Source organism: Oncorhynchus clarkii, chromosome 3 (genome assembly GCF_045791955.1).
Source record: "Oncorhynchus clarkii lewisi isolate Uvic-CL-2024 chromosome 3, UVic_Ocla_1.0, whole genome shotgun sequence".
Lineage (NCBI taxonomy): Eukaryota > Metazoa > Chordata > Actinopteri > Salmoniformes > Salmonidae > Oncorhynchus > Oncorhynchus clarkii.
The window spans coordinates 22,447,782-22,474,000 of NC_092149.1; the positions used below are offsets into that span (position 1 = coordinate 22,447,782).

The 26,219-nt window shown below is 43.2% G+C and overlaps 1 protein-coding gene across 3 annotated transcripts; it reads right to left on the reverse strand.

Moving 5' to 3' along the window:
• Nucleotides 1-544: 544 nt before the first annotated feature.
• Nucleotides 545-26,154, reverse strand: LOC139390856 (nucleotide-binding oligomerization domain-containing protein 1-like). Of its 3 annotated transcripts, none has more exons than XM_071138261.1 (12): nucleotides 7,699-7,969; nucleotides 7,339-7,566; nucleotides 6,767-6,941; nucleotides 4,749-6,570; nucleotides 4,500-4,583; nucleotides 4,306-4,389; nucleotides 4,135-4,218; nucleotides 3,975-4,058; nucleotides 3,570-3,653; nucleotides 3,372-3,455; nucleotides 3,141-3,224; nucleotides 545-2,937 (listed from the first exon to the last, which is right to left on the reverse strand). In XM_071138261.1, the coding sequence occupies exons 2-12, from the start codon at nucleotides 7,543-7,545 to the stop codon at nucleotides 2,865-2,867; spliced, it is 2,865 nt and encodes a 954-aa protein (XP_070994362.1). In that variant the 5' UTR covers nucleotides 7,546-7,566; nucleotides 7,699-7,969; the 3' UTR covers nucleotides 545-2,864. The 3 variants fall into 3 exon arrangements, with proteins under 3 accessions (XP_070994362.1, XP_070994355.1, XP_070994369.1); XM_071138254.1 differs by lacking the exons at nucleotides 3,141-3,224; nucleotides 3,372-3,455; nucleotides 3,570-3,653; ... (6 more) ...; nucleotides 7,339-7,566; nucleotides 7,699-7,969 and adding exons at nucleotides 19,168-19,251; nucleotides 19,401-19,484; nucleotides 19,597-19,680; ... (6 more) ...; nucleotides 25,422-25,649; nucleotides 25,875-25,996 and having other exon boundaries at nucleotides 2,724-2,937; XM_071138268.1 differs by lacking the exons at nucleotides 545-2,937; nucleotides 3,141-3,224; nucleotides 3,372-3,455; ... (7 more) ...; nucleotides 7,339-7,566; nucleotides 7,699-7,969 and adding exons at nucleotides 18,757-18,952; nucleotides 19,168-19,251; nucleotides 19,401-19,484; ... (7 more) ...; nucleotides 25,422-25,649; nucleotides 25,875-26,154.
• Between the last annotated feature and the right edge of the window lie 65 nt (nucleotides 26,155-26,219).

Below are 26,219 nucleotides of genomic sequence, written 5' to 3' on the forward strand. Positions count from 1 at the left end.
AATTTTAAAAAATAAAGAAAAACCCTTGAATGAGTAGGTGTCCAAACTTTTGACTGGTACTGTGTGTATAAATATATATATATCTCTTTGGGGTGGGGGGGTTGCAGTAAAATCTCATACACCCAGTTACTTCTCTGCAGCTGCTACCACAACATCTATCCTCTGTGATTTAGGTTCCATTTCTGCGGTACAATTGACAAAACCCTTGAATGAGTAGGTGTTCTAAAACGTTTGACCGGTAGTGTATATGGAAGTTGTGTAATGTCCTGTCTTCCTCTATTTGTTTGTTCCTTGTCATCGCCTGCTAACCTATATTCATTAGTCACCATATACCAAAAACTGACCATAACATGACTGTCTGTATGTGTCATACAGATACAGTGCTGGCCAAAATACAAGAATAAGGGAATGAGGCAGAGAGTTGATAAGGGAGGTTTGAAAGCAGTGGCCTAATCTCCAGTTAATTGCAGGCACCGCATAAAATTCAGTTTATTTACACTGGGCTCTGTTGTGGTGCAGGAGAAATTCAATACTGCAATTCAGCACCAGTAAAGTATTTCCTTTAGTCGACAAAAGCAGTTTCAAATCAAATCAAACTGTATTTGTCACATGACCCGAATACAACAAGTGTAGACCTTACTGTGAAATGCTCACTTACAAGCCCTTAACCAACAATGCAGTTCAAGAAGAGTTAAGAAAATATTTGCCAACTAAAGTAAAAAATAAAAAAAATAAAGTAACACAAGAGGCTTTATACAAGGGGTACCGGTACCAAGTCAGTGTGTGGGGGTACAGGTTAGAGGTAATTTGTACATGTAGGTAGGGGTGAAGTAGCTATGCATAGATCAGGGATGCAAACTGGTGAGGGCCGAAAAAGATGACTCAATTTTTTGCACTGAAACATGCAACTAATTAAACAACAAAGAATATGATTTACATGATCAGTCTCTGTGTGTAAAATATAAAGTGGTTAATGTGAACCTAACTCACGGCTAAAAAATGTAAAGAAAGCAATTCAATGTAATTTATTGCCTAGACTTTACTGCAAACAACAAGTCTTGGGGAAAAAACAATACAATATTGCAGTTAGCCATGACAGCCTTTATAATAGAACACTTGTGACCTCACACACACACACACAGCTAAATATTGCACTTTTTAAAAAAAAACATCTTCACGTAGAAATAGAATGAAACAAACAGGCATTCTATTTTCACTCTATTATAGTGGCCACTATAGTAGACATTGATCAAGTGCACAAGGTTACACACTTGCAAAAATAATGTTCACTGAGTAAAAATGTTAATAATCCCCCCTCACTCACACACAAGTGTTACTGTCAAATTCAACACAACATAAGCTAAATCTTTGGGCTACACTGCACATTATTACAAGTGTACACTTTAAGCCTGTGGACATCTGTTCTACAATGTGCCAGCAGAGCATGATACCCTTTGTTGGCATAATTGATCTCTTTCAGGCAGACAGTACACCTGGCATACCCCTTTTTATCCACTGTATTGAAAAAGTGAGAAATAGGGAAAGTGTGTGGTGTTCCTTTCACCTCTATAGTGGCATCCAGTTTAAGCCAGACCCAGGTACACTTGATCGCTGAATGCACTTGTTTAACAAGCAACACCTCATTTTCACCTAATTCTCTCATTCTGAAAATGAACCACATGCTGTAGAGGGAAAACCTTAGTTCACAGATAGTAGTTCGTTCGTTAGCTAGTCAACATTTCACACAGATTGCAAGGGTCCAGTAAGCAACAAACGCGTTATAACTTGAACGGCAAGGAGTCGTATACGAGTTAGTATTATAGCGAATTGGTTAGGTGAACGTTACTAACGTTAGCTCATCTGATGTTGTCTGACTTTAGTAGCCAGCTAATTTTCACACCATAAACACAATTATTTGATCAGTTAAGTTGGCAAATGTTGCTCAACATTTCTCTGGCTAGCTAACGGGAGAATTCGATCCAGATAGTAAGATACTTAACAATGCCAATACTTGTTCCATCACACTTTCTCCCTCACCTCAAACTTCCCAAATAACAGCTGTTTTTCTGTTACAGCTCATGAAGTACGCTTCATCACCTTATCACCCCCATCTCCGTGGTCAGGCTTCTCACCTAACGTTGCCTCTTCTTTATCGTCCAGGGGATCTGCTGCTGTAACTGACAAACTGCCTTTCTACTCTCCGCGGTCTTTCCGGGGCGTGCGTGCTGATGCTGTCACTAGCAGGTTGGTTGTCTCTTCTCTCTTCAGTCGTGTGCTGATGCTGTCATTAGCAGATTGGTTGTCTCTTCTCTCTTCAGTCGCGTGCTGATGCTGTCACTAGCAGGTTGGTTGTCTCTTCAGTCGCGTGCTGATGCTGTCATTAGCAGGTTGGTTGTCTCTTCTCTCTTCAGTCGTGTGCTGATGCTGTCACTAGCAAGTTGGTTGTCTCTCCTCTCTTCAGTCGCGTGCTGATGCTGTCACTAGCAGGTTGGTTGTCTCTTCTCTCTTCAGTTGCCTGCTGATGCCGTCACTAGCATGTTGGTTGTCTCTTCTCTCTTCAGTTGCGTGCTGATGCTGTCACTAGCAGGTTGGTTGTCTCTTCTCTCTTCAGTCGCGTGCTGCATTCTGTTGTTATGTGAACGATTGGCTGACCCTTGTATACAGCCAGTATTGTTCCAAACTCGCATCACTCATTCGCTTACAGCCAGTAGTCAAGGCTTTTACCCATATGCCAGAATCACCTAGCTAATACAGTATGTTCAAATATTTACAAAATGCAGTATGCAAGAAAACACACCAAGAACTTCTAAGTTTCGGTAACAGACGTGACCAATCTACACACTCTCCAGCTCAGTTCTGTCTCCTCAGTGGAAGCGTAGCCTTCCCTCAGCCTCAAACAGCTTCTCTTCCTCTTCAGAAAGACGGTTTCCTTTCAAACTGTGGGTAAGTGATGACAGAGCACATCATAATCAGCAATACAATAAAAGACCCACAAGCATTACAAAGTGGAAATGGTGAAAGATGTTTTGAAATACAAATGGGTCTAAGGAATATATCAAATACTATTATTAACCTGATACAAAAAAAATGAGTAATGTGCCTTTAAATGAGCGACATTGCGTCACATTGCGTACACTCACCAGATCTCTTTGAGTGATGTGTTGTGGGAGATAGCCTCTGACAGCTGTCTGATTCCATCCACTGTCAGCTGATTATTGATTAACCTGCGCAGAATGGACCAGAGGGATCGCTAGGTTAACAAGCTAACCTTTATTCACATTCAGAAATACATTTTGTTCACTTTCTGGTTAATTCTAAAGCTAAACTTCGTTATTGGTTGTTGGGAGTGTGTTGAGACGGGCCTGCCTTACCAGAGGTGAGAGAGACCCGTGTTGGATCTGATCAGCTCTGCCAGGTCTGGTGCTACATCATCTGACAACTCGTTTTGCACCAACCTAGAACACCACAACACACATTTAAACTGTGTTAACTCCAAAGCACAAATACACATTAAATATCAGAGACAAATACTGTCACAGGAATTTGATGTATGAATAAGATTGTCCTACCAGAAGATTCTGAGCATAGTGTTGCATTTTAGTGCTTCGGCCAAGTGCCTCCCACCTTCTGAAGTGATGCCATTGGCTGAGAGGCTAAGGGAGAGAAGAGCATAGAAATATAATTACTTTTAGTAGTACATAAGTATACTGTATTACTTTAGGTAATGATATTACTATGAGGCAGAGTGATATATTGTAAAATAGATACTGTAGTTTCAGTGTTTGTGAGTTAGGGAGTTCAGTAACCCATACTGTAGCTGAATGTGCGTTAGGAAAATGATACACCAATGGGTTATACTTCCTTATTTCTGACCTCAACCGCAGTTGTGGGAGAACTGAAATACATGGCACAATCAGTGCCACATACTTATTAAGAGAAGTGATAACGATGACAGATCTTGCCATCCATCTCACCTGAGGTTGGTAAGACTTGGGTGATTCCTCAGGGCCACTGCGAATGCTCTTGCTCCTTCATCACCAATACTGTTCCCCCACATTCTGAAAAACAGGAACAATCCATCCCATGCACTCTGTTAAATAAATAAATAAATAAATATTGTAATAGTACACTTACCCCACGTCAAAGATAGATGTGCTCTTCTGAATGGCACTGGCCAGATACCTGCCACCCACACTGGTGAACTTGTTGCTGCCAACCCTTTGAACAAATCAAAGTGCCAAAAATAAACATTTTAATTCATACACAAGTAATTATATAATTGATTGGACATACTAATTTACATACTTGACGACTCTTAACTTAGGACATTCCTCAATGATATGAGCAATTAGCTTGGCTCCGATGTCCGTGATGAGATTATTGTAAAGTCTGCAAAATCAAGACAACAGAAATACAGTCACATCATATGAATTTGTCATACAGCATAATACAGTACTAAAGTTAGACAGGCAAGTTGACCCTGATAGACACTGACTCACCCCAAAACCTCCACCACTCTGTGTTTGATAAGCTCCTCAGCCAATACTTCAACGCTGCTGTCTGAGATCTGATTGACACACAACCTGAAATGGAAAAACTAATTTAGATGAAAAGTTAGTTTTACTAGTATTTTTTTATAGCAGTAAGAAATTATTTGTCTATGTTATTTGTAAACAAGTGCACCTTTCATGTAAACAGTGGCATAAAATACATACTGTTTCCATCTGCATGTATTGCTAATTCCTCACCTCACCACGGTCATTTTACTGAATGAAGGCCTGAGCTGCTTGACCCCATAGTCACTGATGTTGTTGTTGTCCATGTCCACCCCTAGCCTCTTCCGCCGGTGCTGCAGCACAAAGTTGAGGGCACTGCAGTCGCCAGAGAACACATTACAGTAGCCCAGCTTGATGTAGTCAGCTGTGATGCCCTTCGCAGTCAGCTGGGCCACCTCTTTACTTCCTGTCTCGAAGATGCAGCGCAGCATCCACAGGAAGTTGGGCAGGACATGCACCTTGCTGCCCTCCTGCTCTGTGCTGTGGAGTGGCAAGCCGCGGAGGTGGGACCTCACGCTGGTGGACAGGTAGGACTTGAGGACCGCCCGCTTCCTCTTCAGTAGCGCTGGAGGAACCATGTGCTCCAGCAGGCCGGCATTGGCCTTAGACAGCAGTCCACACAGGAAGAGGTTGGCGTACTGGAGATGCTCGTTGGTCTTGAACGGGTCCTTTCCCCTGGGTTTGGAGGAGCCACCGATGCAGGGGAAGACACACGATAAACAAGATGTGTTGTCCCTCCTGCTGCACTCTGTAAAGAACTTGAGGATGTTCCCTTCGCTGGCCTGTTCATCCAGAACCAGGGAGAATGCAGCCAAGAAGGACTGTAGGGTGAGATGAAAGAACTCAAAGGTAGAAGGGTTTCCACAGGCATCGTAGAGGCTGACCGGTCGGAGGAAACCCACCTGAAGGTCGTCCTCAGTCAGGCCACAGGAGGTCACCTCCTCCTGGTTGAACACAAATCCTCCTCTCTCCATGCCCAGCAGAGCCAGCTTGGAAAAGGCTGTCAGTGGCCTCAACCCTGCCCTGAAGGTATCAGCGGGGCACCTGGTGTTTCTCGTCAGGAGGCCCGGTGGGGGAGCGGCCCCCCGGCTGAAGAAGACTTCAGAAAGCAGAAGGAATATGTTAGTGAGGGTCACACAAGCTTCTGGCAACTCAAAGACGTCGTAGACTGAGCTCAGGTATTTAAAGCTCTTGAAGACGATCCAGCAGAAGAGGGGGATGGAGCAGAGGCCACAGAGGTGGGGGCTGGCATCCAGCTGGACTGAGACCAGGTCCCTGTGCTCCTGCTCTTTGAAGTGTAGGTTGGTGTAGGTTTGAAGGTGGGCCGGAGAGAACCCACGCAGTGCCACCCTCTTCCGGATCACCCTGCTCTGGACCTCGGTGCCTGTCCGAGCAGTAAGGACTTTCCAGGAACCATTGAGCAGCTTCCCACAGAGCAGGTTAATGAGCACCAGAAGGGGGTGAGTCCTCTCCTCTGGAGAAACCACCTCAGGCATGTTCTCCAGGTCCAGATCAGCCTGGATCTCATCATAGCCGTCAAACGTAAAGAGAACCTTTTCGGGGAAGCGGAGGATGTAGCTGAACACCTCATTGTCCGCATCTTGGTCGGGGTAGCAGTTGTATTTGAAAAGCAGGTCCCTCAGTGAGATCTCGTCTGTCTCCTTGAATGTGCTGAACATCCTACAGCGGAACTTGAAGAAGAACATGGCGTCTGTCTGTTCCAGCTCCCTATTGGACCACAGCCTCTGGAGCTTCTGGAGGAGGATGGACTTGCCCACCCCAGCATCCCCCGTGATGAGCACTGTCTCTGCCTGTGGGTTAAAGACACCCTGCTCTCCCAGGAGCTGCTCCAGACCCTCCAGGTGGCCCAGGCTCTCATTGCGGTCATTCAGGAGCTCCATCAGGGTGTCTGTATAGAGCTCATCCAGCAGGGTTTCCTCTCGCTTGGTGTAGGATGCAATGAAGCGTGTGTCTCGGCCCAGCTCGTGCCTCAGCTTCTCACAGTACCTACTAACTGAGAGGAGGGGGGTAGGGAGAATACACTGGAGTCTCATTCTCAACCACAGATATTCAGCCAAAATATACAGTAGTTTCCCCCGTGATTCTCTAATAGCTTACATTTTCAATGCACTGTATTTTTTTTTATTGTTAAGTAAAATTCCAATAACACATATGAAGTGCAGCACCATACAGTCTACTGACATACTTACTAGGGTCCGTGTTCTTCACTGGTATATCCCGTATGAAGTCTGGTGGCTGGTAGTTGATCTCTTTAAGCCATGGTTGGAGGTCTATGTATGCATCATAAACTTTGTAGAGAATATATAGGAAGTATTCACATGCCTGCTCCCCTTTGCTTTGGACCAATTCCAGGATTTTACGCACCTGCACCATGTCAATCATAAGTAAATCATATTTACTTTACAGTGATTCAATAATAATTTGACAGCTAACAGTTTCCCCCTTTTACACACCTGCACAATGCCAATCATATGTACTTCCCAGTGATTCATATTTAATTAATATTACTTCCCACATTTTGATTAATGTGGCCAAACAGGATTTTTCACAGATAAGATACTGGCAACATACCAAATGCATTGCAAAATCAAGTCTTGTCTTTATACTTTCTCATCTTAAAATCAATTAGTCCATTTTAGTTTGGGCCTAGTAAGCTATTTGTGAATGCAAGAGCATGTCTTTGTGATGGGTACTTTGTCATTTAATGTGTGTTGTCCAAATGGACATGTATCCTCTCTGAAACACTCCTATGGTAAATTACCTGGTCTGTCTTGGTGGCTGAGCGCTGGATGATTTCTGTATCCTCAATACACAGAAAGCCACTTTGTAGGAGGTTATCCAGAATGCACTGCGTGCTCTTCACTTGGGAAACTAGTAGCTCACGGTGCAAGGTGAGCATTTGGACAGTGGACATATGGCCCGTTAGTCCAGCACGGGCTTCTTCGGCACTGGAGCCCATAATATGCATGGCTTCAGCTGCCTGTATTTACTGGAAAATGTAAGAAGTAATTCTAGTCAGATAATCAGTTAGGAGAAAATGATCCAACAGTACGGATAAAATACATTATAGTAGTCTATGGCTATCGCGTACGGTATACGTATACGGGCTGCCTATACATACCGTCAGAACCTTTGATAACATTGTTCTTATCCGCGCTGTCGTAGTCCGCGGCGGAAAAACTCGGAAACTACGTCTCTCTTCAAAAACAAACTCCAGTCTTGGTTATTAAACCATTAAATAGCGTGCGACAGGATAATAACAAAACTTTTCTCTATGACCGTTAGAATAGGAATCTAGTATTGTCTCAAACAATGTCAGGAGGGAAAAAAAACACTGAACACAGTACTGGTTCTTTGAGGAAGTGAAACCAAAAACAGCCTCGGATGCGCGTAATTTCGCCTCGAATTGCGTCCGCGCTTTTGGCGTGCTGATGTCTGCTTCTTTTTATACAGGGTTTTCGCCACTTGTAAGTGCTCCACGGTAAATCAGGATTTCCCAAACATGTCCTAATAATTCGAAATATTGCTTAGAAAAAAACCCAGGTGTTTTAATCAGCATATGCTTACTTCGATGTCACCTTTCGCCGATTAAAATAAGCAGAGTAAGGTGTTTACATGACCGTTGCATAATATTGTCACAATCAGTTTCATATCAAATTATTACTGTGCATGTAAACTTACTCACTCGTAACCAAAGAAAAAATACGATTTAGCTACCAGTGTGATGTGACACAAACCCATCGTAGCAAATGTATGTCAACTTGCTACTGAGACTAAATGTGTTTTATTTATAATCCGTTTTTTTCCTCAAGCCTCCGATCTATCGTGTTGCATTACTGTTGCCAATTTAACATGAATAGCCCATAGCCTACAGATGATTGTCTTGTCCACTGATTTAATGAAATAGAACCAATACAAATGTTTGTTAGTGTTGGTGTATTCATTTTATAGTTCAATGCACTTGGTAGAAATAAGTACAGCTTCAGAAATTCCCAGTTTAAACTTTACTCTCATTTAGATCCGTCATTGTAAAATAAGAATTTGTTCCTAACTGACTTGCCTAGTTAAATAAAATAAAGGTGAAATAAAATAGAAGATCAGCCTGGGGTTCCTCTTCATGGGCCCCTGAAGGACAGAATCTTCTGATCTGAGGGGTGGAGCCTTTGCTTACTTCACCACAGGTTGTGCAATTATTCCTTGTTTATTTGCTGAGAATCATTTTAGAATACAGAGAGAACATCAGGTCAATGACATGTAGGAGGACTGCAGAGATTGTTAGTGTTGATGGTGGGTGAAGAGAGACTTGCACCAAAATGTTTGCAAGTCAAAGACACAATTTCCTTCACCCAAAGTACCCATTCATGTGCATTTTACATGTCGGCCTATATATTTTATAGGAAGTCAGCTATAGTCATCACTGTCATGACACAGGTATAATGGAAGACCCATTAACTATAATATATAAGAATCATAATGTTAAAACACCATAATCCAATTGATAGCATATTACATGTTACAATTACATTACTGATCCTTGACTTTGGCGATGTCATTTACAAAATAGCCTCCAACACTCTACTCAGCAAATTGGATGCAGTCTATCACAGTGCCATCCGTTTCGTCATCAAAGCCCAATATACTACCCACCACTGCGACCTGTATGCTCTCGTTGGCTGGCCCTCGCTTCATATTCGTCGCCAAACCCACTGGCTCCAGGTCATCTACACATTTCTGCTAGGTAAAGCCCTGCCTTATCTCAGCTCACTGGTCACCATAGCAGCACCCACTCGTAGCACACGCTCCAGCAGGTATATTTCACTGGTCACCCCCTAAGCCAATTCGTCCTTTGGCCACCTTTCCTTCCAGTTCTCTGCTGCCAATGACTGGAACGAACTGCAAAATCACTGAATCTGGAGACTCATATCTCCCTCACTAACTTTAAGCACCAGCTGTCAGAGCAGCTCACAGATCACTGCACCTGTACATAGCCCCTCTGTAAATAGCCTATCCAACTACCTCATCCCCATACTGTTTATTTGATTTATTTTGCTCCTTTGCACCTCAGTATCTCTACTTGCACACTCATCTTCTTCACATCTTTCACTCCAGTGTTTAATTGCTATGTTGTAATTATTTCGGCACTATGGCCTATTTATTGCCTTACCTCCCTTATCCTACCTCATTTGCACACACTGTATATAGACTTTTTCTATTGTATTATTGACTGTATGTTTGTTTATTCCATGGGTAACTCTGTGTTGTTGTTTGTGTCGCACTGCTTTGCTTTATCATGGCCAGGTCGCAGTTGTCAACGAGAACTTGTTCTCAACTAGCCTACCTGGTTAAATAAAGGTGAAATAAAAATAAAATAATAAAATAATTCAAGCTTACTGTATCATTTACAATGCTATTGTAACAGTATAGCTTCCGTCCCTCTACTCGCCCCAACCTGGGCTCAAACCAGGGACCCTCTGCACACATCAACAGTCACCCTCGAAGCATCATTACCCATCGCTCCACAAAAGCCACGGCCCTTGCAGAGCAAGGGGAACCACTACTTCAAGGTCTCAGAGCAAGTGACGTCACCAATTGAAACGCTATTAACGCGCACCACCACTAACTAGCTAGCAATTTCACATCGGTTACACTCACCCCCTTTTGACCTCCTCCTTTTCCGCAGCAACCAGTGATCTGGGTCAACAGCATCAATGTAACAGTATAGCTTCTGTCCCTCTCCTCGCCCCAATCTGGGCTTGAACCAGGGACCCTCTGCACACATCAACAACTGACACCCACGAAGCATCGTTACCCATCGCTCCACAAAAGCCGCGGCCCTTGCAGAGCAAGGGGAACCACTACTTCCATGTCTCAAAGCGAGTGACGTCACCGATTGAAATGCTATTAGCGCGCACCACCGCTAACTAGCTAGCCATTCCACAGCGGTTACACTATAACGTGTCTGTCTCCCTCCAGCAGGTGGCGTTTTTTGGTTCTCAATCAGGGACAGCTGTCTATCATTGTCTCTGATTGGAATCATACTTAGGTAGCCCTTTTTCCCTCCTTTCAGTGTGGGTAGTTGACTTTTGTTAGTGGCACTATAGCCCTGTAAGCTTCACGGTTGTTTCTTCGTTTGTTGTTTTGTTGGCGACATTTTCTAATAAAAAGGAAAATGTACGCTCACCACGCTGCACTTTGGTCCACTTCTTTCGACGGCCGTGACAGTCACCACAGGCATCCTCCATTGCCTGAAGAAGGGCCATACGTTCATGGGGTTTGCAATCATACACCTTCCCCCGCCATGCAGAAAACAACTTCTCAACTGGGTTGAGAAATGGGTAATATGGTGGGAGATAGAGAATTGTAAACCTGGGATGGTCATGGAACCAGTTGCGGACCTGAGCAGACCTATGGAAACTCACGTTGTCCCAAATTAGAATATGGCCCTCAACTGGCCCTCTCTGCTCTGGCTGAAAAAGTCATGTAAGGTGTTCAGGAAATTAAGGAGATGGGCAGTGTTGTATGGTCCAAGGGTGGCATGGCAGTGGAGGGCTCCATTGTGGCCCATAGCTGTGACAATTTCCCCAATGTGTCCAGGTACCTCAATGAAGGTGCGTTGACCAATGATGTTCCTTCCTCTCCTCCTTGTCTTCGCTAAATTGAATCCAGCCTACTGTGAATATGAGTTCCTGGGGGATGGTACTCCACAAGTCTCTGAAATGACAATAAATACTGTAATTGCTGTATAGTAAAGTGCACTGGCAACATCAATGAGTCTATAATGTTTTAAGAGTGTAATACTTACTTGCACATATTTGTACCGTTTATCCTTCACTCTTTGGGGAATTCCTTTCAAATGGGACTCTGTAGATTTGCTTCATCCGGAAATTGATGATTGATAATTTCACTAGGATGTTATGGAAGATGGCAGGGTTTTCAATAATCTGTTGTTGGATTTCCCGTTGTCTTAAGGAAGATGGCAGGGTTTTCAATAATCTGTTGTTGGATTTCCCGTTGTCTTAAGGAAGATGGCAGGGTTTTCAATAATCTGTTGTTGGATTTCCCGTTGTCTTATGGCATTATTTTCAACGACTATTTGCACAATGACAGCATCCTTTTTGTCTGCAAATTGACGTGTTCTTTCAGTTCTAGAAAAACAAAATAGCATACAGTACAGTAAACACTATAGTAATACAGTTGTCATGACGTTGGCCTGGGGGATAGGTTTATGACAGTAATAAATACCTCTTCCCCCCTTTTACCTCTCTACCCTACTGAGGTTACATATAAAAATAAATATTATATATATTCAACCCAGACCTTTTCCTTTGTGTAACAAGCTGTCATATCTGTTCTGCCCGCTAGGGACGTTTTCCTTTATGACGTAAAAAACTATCCAGGTATAATTCATTCTTTGTATATGTAGTTCTGTGTGATTAATTATTTATTTACTAAATACCTAACCAAACACAATTTTGTATTGCTGATTCAAATTGTTAGCCAGGGTTCTTGCAGATAACCAAGAATTTACAACTTTCAGATTATGAGACTGAAGTAAAATGACGATTGATATTGGCTGCTATTGATGTAAAATATTACTAGATCTTTAAGAGTTTATTCAGAAGATAACAGCTCTATAAATATTATTTAGTGGTGCCCGACTCTCTAGTTAATTACATTTATATGATTAGCTCAATCAGGTGATATTAATTACGGAGAAATTATTTGATAGAATAGCATGTTTTAGCTATTAATCCGGCATAGCAAAAGACACGACACAGTATAAAAGATAAACATGTTACAAAATAGTGTAGTTCCCAATTTCATATATACAGTAATACTTTGTATCCCGTTATAGTATGTATTGGAATCTACAATCTTTACTGTGCTTTATGTTGTACTATTGATTAAGGCCTTGTAAGTAAGCCTTTCAAGGTAAAGCCTGTTGTATTCGGCGCATGTGATGAATAACATTTTATTTGATTTCTTCCATCTCTACCTCTACCTCCACCTCTCCCTGCTAAGTTTACTTCCATTGGTCTCCAAACACAGGAGTACTAACCTGTAGACTTTTTTATTCATACCAAATGTCTGATTTCAAAGTGAACATTTATGCAATTAGTGTTTGCACGTGTGAAGAGAGACGATGGCTTCCAAAAATATTGCAAAGGAATTAGTGCTCTTGTTCACCAGGGTAGGGGTTCCAAAGGAGATCCTTACCGACCAGGGGACCCCCTTTATGTCCCGCCTTATGGCGGACCTTTGTAAACTGTGGCAGGTGAAACAGTTGAGGACATCGGTTTACCATCCTCAGACGGACGGGCTGGTTGAGAGATTCAACCGGACCCTGAAGTCAATGCTCAGGAAGGTAATCGATAAGGATGGGAAAAACTGGGATTGCATGTTGCCGTATCTGATGTTTGCCATTAGAGAGGTTCCTCAAGCCTCGCTGGGGTTTTCTCCCTTTGAGCTGGTATATGGAAGGCATCCCCAGGGAATCTTAGACATCGCCCGGGAAACCTGGGAGCACCAATCCAACCCGTATACTAGTGTCATAGAGCACGTCACGGCAATGCAAGACAGGATAGCCACAGTCATGCCCATCGTCAGAGAGCACATGAGACAAGCACAGGAGCACCAGCGGCACACTTATAACCAGCAGGCTACCCTGAGGGAATTTCAACCGGGAGATAAGGTGTTAGTGCTGATCCCCACGGTAGAGTGTAAACTACTAGCCACATGGAAAGGACCATATGAAGTACTGGAGAGAATAGGATAAGTAAATTATCGGATCCGACAGCCAGGTCGACGGCCCCAGGAACAGATTTATCACATAAACCTGTTAAAAGCATGGAGAGAGAGAGAAACACTAATGGTCACATACCCCACACACACTCAGGAGACAGCCGAAGTAAATATTTCACCCACTCTGTCCCCAGCACAAGTACAGGAAGTAAAGACCCTGATCCAGAAAAACAGAGATGTGTTTTCAGAGGTACCTGGCCGAACTGAGGTTACGGCTCATGATATCGTTTCCCTACCAGGGAGAAAAGTGAGCATGAGGCCATATCGGGTACCCGAGGCTCGACAGGCCGCGATTAGAGCAGAGACAGAGAAAATGTTGACAGCTGGAGTGATTGAAGAGTCACATAGTGAGTGGTCTAGCCCAATTGTGATGGTCTCCAAGCCCAATGGGTCTTTGCGGTTCTGTAACGACTTTCGGAAGGTAAATGAAATCTCCAAGTTTGATGCCTACCCCATGCCCCGAGTAGATGAACTACTGGAGAAAATTGGTCATGCTCGGTACATTACGACCCTTGATCTGACAAAAGGGTACTGGCAAATTCCTCTGACCCCCAGGGCCAAAGAAAAGACAGCCTTTGCAACACCTTAACAAGGCCCTAGTTTTGTCGTACCTGGACTAATGTTCAGTCGTGTGGTCATCCAACGGCTGACCCTTGGATGTACACAGAGAGCTAATATTAATAATATGCATGTCAATCTCTCCTGGCTCAAAGTAGAGGAGAGATTGAATTCATCACTACGTGTATTTATGAGAGGTATTGACTTGTTGAATGCACCGAGCTGTCTGTTTGAACTACTGGCACACAGCTCGGACACCCATGCATACCGCACAAGACATGCCACAAGAGGTCTCCACAGTCCCCAAGTCCAGAACAGACTATGGGAGGCGCACAGTACTACATATTCCACATCAAGTAACTGATGCAAGCAGTAAAATTAGATTTAAAAAACAGATAAATACACCTTACGGAACTGTGCGGACTGTGAAGCAAAACAAACATAGGCACAGACACATGCATACATACACACACGATAACATATGCACTATACACACACGTACACATGGATTGTACTGTAGATATGTGGAAGTGGTGGAGTAGGCGCCTGAGGGCAAACAGTGTGTTGTGAAATATGTGAATGTATTGTAATGTTTTTAAAATTGTATAAACTGCCTTAAGTTAGCTTGACCTCGGGAAGAGTAGCTGCTGCCTTGGCCATTGCTGTGGTGAGAGAGAAGCGTGCCTGTATCTCTCACATAACTAGAATGACATTCACTTTCTCTTGCTTTCTCTGCTCTGATAGACATGAGCTTGCAACTCTTATCTCTCCAGCGTTGCACGTCATTCATTTCCTTACAGAATCATGGCCACAGGAAGGGTGCTGGAGGTACCACAGCACCCCTGATGAATTTAAATACATTTGCCAAAGTTATAGAATGACTGCTCTCTGTTTAGAGAGAAATGAAATAATTCAGAAGACTACACCAGGAGTATGCCTATAATTTAGCCACAGAGGATCAATAGATTATTAAAAAAATATCCTAGCTGTGGATTGTGTGTATCCATTTCACAAGGCATGCCTACAGTTAGGAAAGTGTGGCAAATCTGTCAGTGAACATGCACTGATCATATACGGACTCCAGTACTGCTGCTCATTCCGTTCACCAGCTCCGGAGGTCTACGTCACCAGCCTTCTAGGCGTCACTGAACTGGATTCATTACCACCAACCCCGGACTGTCTTGTCTCATTACACAAACCTGGTTCCCATTCCCCCTGATTAGTATGTGTGTATATATATATGTGCCTTCTGTTCCCCATTGTCCATTGGTTATTGTTACCATGTCTGTTGGTCTTGTGAGCACCTGTGCTGTTGTATCGGCTTCCATGCTACGTGTTATTGTGCACTTGTTTTACGGCTCTCGTCCCGTGTATTATTTAGGTTTACACCTCACTCTTTTGTTTGGGTGGAGAAAATAAACACCCCTATTACATATTCCTGCACTTGTTTCCTATCATTATACAGCGTGACACCTTTCGCAATATTTCAATAGCATTGTTTTACATAAGGGCATCAGCAATCACGGGTGAGTGAGCTGTGCATCATTGGGTGACTCAGTGAAAGTGGAAAGCTTTTTTACGACTATAATTTCCTCCTCATATTGTATAATATGGGTGTGTCTCCACACACCTAGGCCTAGGTTAATGATGGATTCAAGACAGGGTTGTTTTTATTGAGCTCAGATTCTCAGTTTGTCAGGGTCAAAGTAGACTGTCATTCCAATCATTTGTGAGGTATAAAAAAAATCTGCTAAAGTCTTCAGTCATCTAAAATGTAGAATTGCATGAAATGCCATTATAAAAGGCCAACATTTTCCCGGAGCATAGGCTATAAACTTTTCCCTCCATGTTTGCAACTTTTGCAAGCGCCTCTACTCTACTGCTCTATGCCAGTAGCAAAAGCTATGATAATGCATGCAATGCTTTTTTTATGTAATTGAGTAGGCCTATATATTTGTTTAATCAAATTATTTATCTAACAATAAAAATCCATATTTTGTAAGAAATGTAATGTCATTTTACAAAACAGTTCACTAAAGTAGCTGCTCATCTTTACTTTGTAGGTATTTTCACTTGGTAATGAGTACTAAGTAATTTTATAGAAATTGCTCATAGGTAACTATAAAGTTACACTTCACGTTAAATAGCTACATCCTGTGTAAGAACTAGCGGCAACCTTGTACTCACCCAGATATTACAGATATGTACTCTGTGGTGTATTAATGTGTTTATTTTCTCACTTGGATGGTGCTTTCAGAAGCTGACGATTAGATTGTCAGAATGGGTAACATACTTTGTAGGTACACAATAATTCAAAGTAAGTACACCTCACGATACACTTCATAACTAAATCCTGTGTAACAACTAGTAATTACATTGTACATATGTAGATATTACATGTACTCTGTGGTTTGCAAGTGTTCTTTTCTCACTTGGATGGTGCTTTCGGAAGCCTTAAAATGAGGGCCCGGTTGTCAGGATGGATAATGTACTATATAGGTACACATTAATTACAAGTAAGTACCTCTCATGACACACTTAATTTTAAGTAGCTAGATATTGTGTAACCCCTAGTAGTTACATTTTACTTATGCAGATATCAAATGTACTCTGAGGTGTATTTGTGGGTTTAACATCTCACTTGGCTGGCAAGGAGGTTCAAGTTGTCTTAATGGGTAACGTACACATTAAGTATTTAATTTGTAGTTAACCCTTATTTTTACCAGGCAAATTGACTGAGAACACATTCTCATTTACAGCAACAATCTGGGGAATAGTTACAGGGGAGAGGAGGGGGATGAATGAGCCAATTGTAAGCTGGGGATGATTAGGTGGCCATAATAGTAATAATAGTGAGGACCAGATTGGGAATTTAGCCAGGACACCGGGGTTAACACCCTTACTCTTACGATAAGTGCCATGGGGTCTTTAGGCACCATAGAGAGTCAGGACACTTGTTTAATGTCCCGTCTGAAAGTCGACACTCTAAACTTACAACAACAACAAAAATATTAGAATCTGGGATGGCACCAATATGGCAGACCTTAGTCAGTGAAGTTGACATATGTCCAAGCTGTTATTGTAAACTCAACCAAGTTAACCCAGATGGTACACATTTGGGGGGCAAGTGCAAGCAACAACATTGAGTGTAGATTTTGAAAAGTGCATATTCACAATAAGGTAATTTGAGTTTATTGAGCCTCCAATCTTTGTAATCTCGGACGCCCAGTGTCCTAAATCTTTCCACAGGATATTACAACCTTGTGACAGTTATTACTGAATCAGATGCAGCTAAGAATTTAGTGGAAACTTGCACCTATCAAGTGCACATGCACTTAGCCTACCGTGCATTCGGAAAGTATTCAGACCCCTTCCTTTTTTACACATTTGTTACGTTACAAACTTATTCTAAAACATTTAAATATGTTTTACACCTCGACAAGCTAATGACAAAGTGATTTGCATATGTATTCAGACCCTTTGCTATGAGACTCTAAATTGAGCTCAAGTGCATCCTGTTTCCATTGATAATCCTTGAGATGTTTCTATAACTTGATTGGAGTCCATCTGGGGTAAATTCAATTGAATGGACATTATTTGGAAAGGCACACACCTGTCTATATTATGTCCCACAGTTGACAGTGCATATCAGAGCAAAAACCAAGCCATGATGTTGAAGGAATTGTCCATAGAGCTCCGAGACAGGATTGTGTCGAGGCAAAGATCTGGGGAAGGGTACCAAAACATTTCTGCAGCATTGAAGGTCCCCAAGAACACAGTGGCCTCCATCATTCTTAAATGGAAGAAGTTTGAAACCACCAAGACTCTTCTTAGAGCTGGCTGCCTGAGCAAACTGAGCAATCGGGAGAGAAGGGCCTTGGTCAGGGAGGTGACCAAGAACCTGATGGTCCCTCTGACATCAGCTCCAGAGTTCCTCTGTGGAGATGGGAGAACCTTCCAGAAGGACAACCATCTCTGCAGCACTCCACCAATCAGGCCTTTATGTTAGAGTCGCCAGACAGAAGCCACTCCCCAGAAAAAAGGCACATGACAGCCCGCTTGGAGTTTGCCAAAAGGCACCTTAAGGACTCTCAGACCATGAGAAACAAGATTCTCTGGTCTGATGAAAGCAAGATTGAACTCTTTGGCCTGAATGCCAAGCGTCATGTCTGGAGGAAACCTGGCACCATCCCTACAGTGAAGCATGGTGGTGGCAGTCTCACAATGTGGGGATGTTTTTCAGCAGCAGGGACTCTGAGACTATTCAGGATCAAGGGAAAGACAAATGGAGCAAAGTACAGAGGTCCTTGATGAAAACCTGCTCCAGAGCGCTCAGGACCTCAGACTGGGGCAAATGTTCACCTTTCAACAGGACAACGACCCTAAGCAAACAGCCAAGACAACACAGGATGGGCTTCGGGGCAAGTCTCTGACTGTTTCTGGGTGGCTGAGCCTGAGCCTGGACTTGAAACCGATCGAACATCTCTGGAGAGACCTGAAAATAGCTGTGCAGCGACGCTCCCCATCCAACCTGACAGAGCTTGAAAGAATCTGCAGAGAAGAATGGGAGAATCTCTCCAAATACAGGTGTGCCAATCTTGTAGCATCCTACCCAAGAACACTTGAGGCTGTAATCGCTGCCAAAGGTGCTTCAACAAAGTACTGAGTACATTTTGTAAAAACCTGTTTTTGCTTTATCATTATAGGGTATTGTTTGTAGATTAAGGGGGGGGGGGGGACTATTTAATCAGTTTTAGAATAAGGCTGTAAAGTAACAAAATGTGGAAAGTCAAGGGGTCTGAATATTTTCTGAATGCACTGTACATATACAGTATGTAAAAATATTTCCAATGTAATATGTGCAAAACAAACAAAGACCCTCTAAGACCAATGTACATGCGCGCGCACACACACACACACGCTCCAGCTCAGTTCTGTCTCCTCAGTGGAAGTGTAGCCTTCCCTCAGCCTCAAACAGCTTCTCTTCCTCTTCAGAAAGACAGTTTCCTTTCAAACTGTGGGTGAGTGATGACAGAGCACATCATAATCAGGAACCAGCAATGCATTCAAAGACTCACAGCCAAAGTAGAAATGGTGAAAGATGTTTTGGAATAACAATTTATTAATATATAAAATACTATATGAATATATAAAATACTATTATTAACCTGGTTTAAAATAGAGGAATGTGCCTTTAAGCGAGCATGAGTGTGACATTGTGTACACTCACCAGATCTCTTTGAGTGATGTGTTGTGGGAGAGAGCCTCTGACAGCTGTCTGATTCCATCCACTGTCAGCTGATTATTGATTAACCTGCGCAGAATGGAACAGAGGGGTCACTAGGTTAACCGGCTAACTTTTATTCACATTCAGAAATACATTTTGTTCACTTTCTGGTTAATTCTAAAGCTAAACTTCGTTATTGGTTGTAGGGAGTGTGTTGAGACTGGGGCCTGCCTTACCAGAGGTGAGAGAGACCCGTGTTGGATCTGATCAGCTCTGCCAGGTCTGGTGCTACATCATCTGACAACTCGTTTTGCACCAACCTAGAACACCACAACACACATTTAAACTGTACTGTACTCCAAGACACAGATACACCTTTTCAAGTCTTGTGAACATGAGACAAGCATACATGAAGGTTAATTAAAGTCCTACCAGAAAATTCGGAGCCTTCTATTGTCTTTCAGTGCTTTGGCCAAGCTCCGCCCACCTTCTGAAGTGATACCATTGGCTGAGAGACTGAGGGAGAGAAGAGCAGAGTGACATAGTGTAAAACAGATACTATAGTTTCTCTGTGTATCTAAAAGTAAGAGTTCAATAACCCACACTGTATAGCTGATTATACAACAGGTGAGTCTAATCCTGAATGCTGATTGGTTAAAACCCGCATTCCAGCCGGTGTCTATTCCACAAGTTACCACCGGCTAAATCTATCACGTTAAAATGCCTAATTACTCTGTTCCACTGACTGCGCAATCCAGTGTCTCATCAGCCCAGCCAGACAATATATAAACTTGATCTCCACCATAAAAAGCACCTAGACATTATCCCACATTTCTGTTAACTAAATGTTAGTCTTTCATGTCCCATAGTAATGAAGTCGAGAGTCGAAATCTTGAAATCATGAATCAGCATAATTGTTATGGATATATACAAAGAACTATCCCTAGAAAACAGGTAAAAACTAAACAAAGTGCAGCTAGTTTGCAGTCTTTCCAGCTTCAGTTTGATGTGATTTTGTTAGCTGTGTTGTTGACTAGCTCCTCTGAACCACAGTGTCCTGAGTAGTGAGCACATTTTCTATGCCAGATGAAATCATGCCTCATTAGCTCATGTGGAAGGACCACCAGAGGGCAGGCTGGGCTCACGGATAGTAGCCCAACCAGGCATGTGAGTCAATGTGACCAGAGGCAATTAAGCACAGCTGACGGTACTAATGACTTATTATCTTTTCCCTACAAGAGGGAGGAGGGAACCACCGAGGAGGGAAGATGAACTATCTCTGGAGGATGGCCACCAAGAGAGGGGAGCTATTCAAGAAGAACCATTAAGACGGTGACAAACCTGTGGTTTTTGTTATAGTTTAAAGATAATCGTCTTATGTTCCTGTTTCATCTAAAGGAGATGTTTTTCCTTGGGAGATTCTCATTGATTGTGTTGGAGTGTTTGTATTGACAGAAATCCCTCAATAGAGAACTGTGTTCAATCAAGAAAACCTTCTCCTGACTCGTTTATTCCACCTTTCCGCTTTAGAGTGAAACCAAATTACTTGGTCCGCTCACACCCATTATTATGGATGTATCCAAATAAATGTCATTAGAAAACAGCTTAAGCAAATGCTGCTACTTTGTTGTTATTCTGGCTACACTGTTTGGCTCCACTGACTTGACTGTAAGTTAGCCGTAGTTGGCTAGCTAGCAAGCAAGGGATAAGAACGGAACATTGGAACATAAATGGAACATTTAGGACGAACGACTGGGTCGCGTCCATAGATACGAACGACTGGGTCGTGTGTCTGGCACCTAAAACGATAAAACAAATGTCCAGCCGGCTTGGGTAGCAACCCCAGATTTGTGTCGGGACTATATCTTGTGGAAGGATGAAATAGTATGAATAAACATGAATAAATTCATCAAAATAACGTGTTTAATGAAAATGTCAACCATTATTTGAACATGTTGGTAACCAATTGCATAAAAGTGATAATGCCCTTGAAGACGATGTTTGGAGGATATATTCGCACGGTTTGCCGGCCCTCGAATTCGTCTCCGGCCTAACAACACCCGTGCCAATATATCCTCCAAACACCGGCTTCTCAGGCGTCATCACTTAAGTGTCCGTTGATGCGCCAATGGGTTATACAACCTCATTACTGACATCAACTGTCATGAACCACAGCTGTGGGATAACTGAGAATGGCATGGCACAATTAGTGCCACTAGCTAGGTTTCCATTCAATTGGCACAACATTTTCATGTGAATATCCTAAAAATAAAATATTTTCCCAAAAGTGGTAGGTTGCCACCAAATGGACTTGTTGTGGATAAAAGTCAATGCAAGTTGACAGCGCACACAAAATGTTATTTTTTGCTAAGTTTTCATGTACCAAATGAAATTCTAATATACCGATCACAAAAGCTGTTGCGTTGAATAGCAAATTTGCCCACTCTAGTCTTGGCAAGTGCACTCTAGCATCAGTTCTCAGATACAGTGAAGGTAGACTAGTCTACATGATGAGATTATTAGGGATATTTCTATTTGTCAAACGGCAGTCAAGCATCGATCATCATGTTACCAGAATAAGACATTCAATATTTATTGGAAAGGAGTATCTAGCTCATCACTGTTCACTTTCAGCACCCTGTGAAGTTCATGATACTTACAGTATTTCATCTGTAGCCTAGTACACTGCATGGTCTCCCAAGTTGTAGTGGGAGGACCACATACCATATCAAAACACCACTCCAAGTTACTTCGATATGATGGTTATTATATCAATATTTGTGGCGTTTCCACCGCCATTTCTTGCATTATTAATTTTACCGACACTAAAAGATCCCACAATGTCCAACAAACCAATGCATTTATAAAGTTGTACCAAAACGTCCTGTTACCATCACAGCTGTCATGATTGTTTTTATACGGTATGACTTTACCCGCGTAAAAACTGTGGATGGGAATGTGGTTACTGTGCCAAATACTTACTCAGTTAAATAAAAACAATAATGAGATATCTTGCCATCTATCTCACCAGAGGTTGGTAAGACTTGGGTGATTCCTCAGGACCTCTGCGAATGCTCTTGCTCCTTCATCACCAATGCTGTTCTCCCACATTCTGAAAAACAGGAACAATCCATCCCATGCACTCTGTTAATTAAATAAACAAATATTGTAATAGTGCACTTACCCCACGTCAAAGATAGATGTGCTCTTCTGAATGGCACTGGCCAGATACCTGCCACCCACACTGGTGAACTTGTTGCTGCCAACCCTTTGAACAAATCAAAGTGCCAAAAATAAACATTTTAATTCATACACAAGTAATTATATAATTGATTGGACATACTAATTTACATACTTGACGACTCTTAACTTAGGACATTCCTCAATGATATGAGCAATTAGCTTGGCTCCAATGTCCGTGATGTGATTATTGTAAAGTCTGTAAAATCAAGAAAGCAGAAATAGTCACGTTATATGAATTTGTTATACAGCATAATACAGTACTAAAGTTCGACAGGCAAGTTGACCCTGATAGACACTGACTCACCCCAAAACCTCCACCACTCTGTATTTGATAAGCTCCTCAGCCAGTACTTCAATGCTGCTGTCTGAGATCTGATTGACACACAACCTGAAATGGAGAAACAAATTTAGCTGAAAAGCTATACTTTATTTGTGAGTGCTGGTAGCCTTTTTTTAAACAGTGGCATAAAGTACATGGTGTTTCCATCTGCATGTATTGCTAATTCCTCACCTCACCACGGTCATTTTACTGAATGAAGGCCTGAGCTGCTTGACCCCATAGTCACTGATGTTGTTGTTGTCCATGTCCACCCCTAGCCTCTTCCGCCGGTGCTGCAGCACAAAGTTGAGGGCACTGCAGTCGCCAGAGGACACATTACAGTAGCCCAGCTTGATGTAGTCAGCTGTGATTCCCTTCGCAGTCAGCTGGGCCACCTCTTTACTTCCTGTCTCGAAGATGCAGCGCAGCATCCACAGGAAGTTGGGCAGGACATGCACCTTGCTGCCCTCCTGCTCTGTGCTGTGGAGTGGCAGACCGCGGAGGTGGGACCTCACGCTGGTGGACAGGTAGGACTTGAGGACCGCCCGCTTCCTCTTCAGCAGCGCTGGAGGAACCATGTGCTCCAGCAGGCCGGCATTGGCCTTAGACAGCAGTCCACACAGGAAGAGGTTGGTGTACTGGAGATGCTCATTGGTCTTGAACGGGTCCTTTCCCCTGGGTTTGGAGGAGCCACCGATGCAGGGGAAGACACACGATAAACAAGATGTGTTGTCCCTCCTGCTGCACTCTGTAAAGAACTTGAGGATGTTGCCTACGCTGGCCTGTTCATCCAGAACCAGGGAGAATGCAGCCAAGAAGGACTGTAGGGTGAGATGAAGGAACTCAAAGGTAGAAGGGTTTCCACAGGCATCGTAGCGGCTGACCGGTCGGAGGAAACCCACCTGAAAGTCCTCCTCAGTCAGGCCACAGGAGGTCACCTCCTCCTTGTCGAACACAAAGCCTCCTCTCTCCGTGCCCAGCAGAGACAGCTTGGAGAAGGCTGTCAGTGGCCTCAACCCTGCCCTGAAGGTATCAGCGGGGCACCTGGTGTTTCTCGTCAGGAGGCCCGGTGGGGGAGCGGCCCCCCGGCTGAAGAAGACTTCAGAAAGCAGAAGGAATATGTTAGTGAGGGTCACGCAAGCCTCTGGCAACTCGAAGTCATCGTAGACTGAGTGCAGGTGTTTAAAGCTCTTGAAGACGATCCAGCAGAAGAGGGGGATGGAGCAGAGGCCACAGAGGTCGGGGTTGGCATCCAGCTGGACTGAGACCAAGTCCCTGTGCTCCTGCTCTTTGAAATGCAGGTTGGTGTAGGTCTGAAGGTGGGCCGGAGAGAACCCACGCAGTGCCACCCTCTTCCGGATCACCCTGCTCTGGACCTCAGTGCCTGTCCGAGCAGTGAGGACCTTCCGGGAACCACTGAGCAGCTTCCCACAGAGCAGGTTAATGAGCACCAGAAGAGGGTGAATCTTCTCCTCTGGAGAAACCACCTCAGGCACGTTCCCCAGGTTCAGATCAGCCTGGATCTCATCATAGCCGTCAAACGTAAAGAGAACCTTTTCGGGGAAGCGGAGGATGTAGCTGAACACCTCATTGTCCGCATCTTGGTCGGGGTAGCAGTTGTATTTGAAAAGCAGGTCCCTCAGTGAGATCTCGTCTGTCTCCTTGAATGTGCTGAACATCCTACAGCGGAACTTGAAGAAGAACATGGCGTCTGTCTGTTCCAGCTCCCTATTGGACCACAGCCTCTGGAGCTTCTGGAGGAGGATGGACTTGCCCACCCCAGCATCCCCCGTGATGAGCACTGTCTCTGCCTGTGGGTTAAAGACACCCTGCTCTCCCAGGAGCTGCTCCAGACCCTCCAGGTGGCCCAGGCTCTCATTGCGGTCATTCAGGAGCTCCATCAGGGTGTCTGTATAGAGCTCCTCCAGCAGGGTTTCTTCTTGCTGGGCGTAGGATGCAATGAAGAATGTGTCTCGGCCCAGCTCGTGCCTCAGCTTCTCACAGTACCTACTAACTGAGAGGAGGGGGGGTAGGGAGAATATACTGGAGTCTCATTCTCAACTGCTGATATTCAGCCAAAATATACAGTAGCTTCCCCTGTGATTTTCGAATAGCTTAAATTTTCAATGCACTGTATTTTTTTTTATTGTTAAGTAAAATTCCAATAACACATATGAAGTGCAGCACCATACAGTCTACTGACATACTTACTAGGGTCCGTGTTCTTCACTGGTATGTCCCGTATGAAGTCTGGTGGCTGGTAGTTGATCTCTTTAAGCCATGGTTGGAGGTCTATGTATGCATCATAAACTTTGTGGACAATATATAGGAAATATTCACATGCCTGCTCCCCTTTGCTTTGGACCAATTCCAGGATTTTACGCACCTGCGCCATGTAAATCATATTTACTTTACAGTGATTCAATATTTAATTGATATTACTTCCCACATTTTGATTAATATGGCCAAACAGGATTTTTCACAGATAAGATACTGGCAACATACCAAATGTATTGCAAAATCAAGTCTTGTCTTTATATTTTCTCATCTTAAAATCAATTAGTCAATTTTAGTTTGGGCCTAGTAAGCTATTTGTGAATGCAAGAGCATGTCTTTGTGATGGGTACTTTGTCATTTTATGTGTGTTGTCCAAATGGACATGTATCCTCTCTGAAACACTCCTATGGTAAATTACCTGGTCTGTCTTGGTGGCTGAGCGCTGGATGATTTCTGTATCCTCAAAACACAGAAAGCCACTTTGTAGGAGGTTATCCAGAATGCACTGCGTGCTCTTCACCTGGGAGACCAGTAGCTCACGGTGCAAGGTGAACAGTTGGACAGTGGACACATGGCCCATTAGTCCAGCACGGACTTCTTCGGCACTGGAGCCCATAATATTCATGCAGCTGGACTTCAGCTTTTACTGGAAGAGAGTAGGGGGAATTCAATAGCGGAATGGTTTCATTTCAAGAGGATAAAGCAGAGATTTCACAATTGTCGCCTGTGTGCATATTTATCTCCTGTAGCAAATAACAGAGAATCATCAATTAGGAGAGAAATATGGATCCAACAAAAGGATAAAAGACATGTTAATGTGTAATGTACAGAATCACATACAGTATAATATGGGCTGGAACATTTAGCCTACCTTCAAAAACGTGTTGATTACCATGTTCTTATGGGCACTCTCCTAAACCGCTGTGGAAAAACTTGGGAACCACAGCTCTCCATTAAAACAAACTCCTATTGCTTATGAAACTGTTGAAAATAGCGTACAACAGGATATTAATTCAACTTTTCTCTAAGACCAGGATATTAACCAAACGTTTCTCTTGGACTGTTAGAGTGATCTAGTCTTGTCTCAAACAATTTTCTGAAGAGAGGAAAAACACTGAACACTGTACTGGCTCGTTATCGGGTCTTTCCATGAGGAAGTGAAACCCAAAACAGCCTGGGATGCTTGTCATTTCACCTCGGATTGTGTAACTGCGCT

Bases quoted from the DNA above. Each gene is read 5' to 3' on its own strand.
- LOC139390856 (XM_071138261.1), bottom strand. From the start codon at position 7,545: ATGCATATTATGGGCTCCAGTGCCGAAGAAGCCCGTGCTGGACTAACG. The intron at 4,584-4,748 runs GTGAGGAATTAG...TTTCCATTTCAG, and splicing joins AGTAAAATGACCGTGGTGAG to GTTGTGTGTCAATCAGATCT. The intron at 4,059-4,134 runs GTAAGTGTACTA...CCTGTTTTTCAG, and splicing joins ACATCTATCTTTGACGTGGG to AATGTGGGGGAACAGTATTG.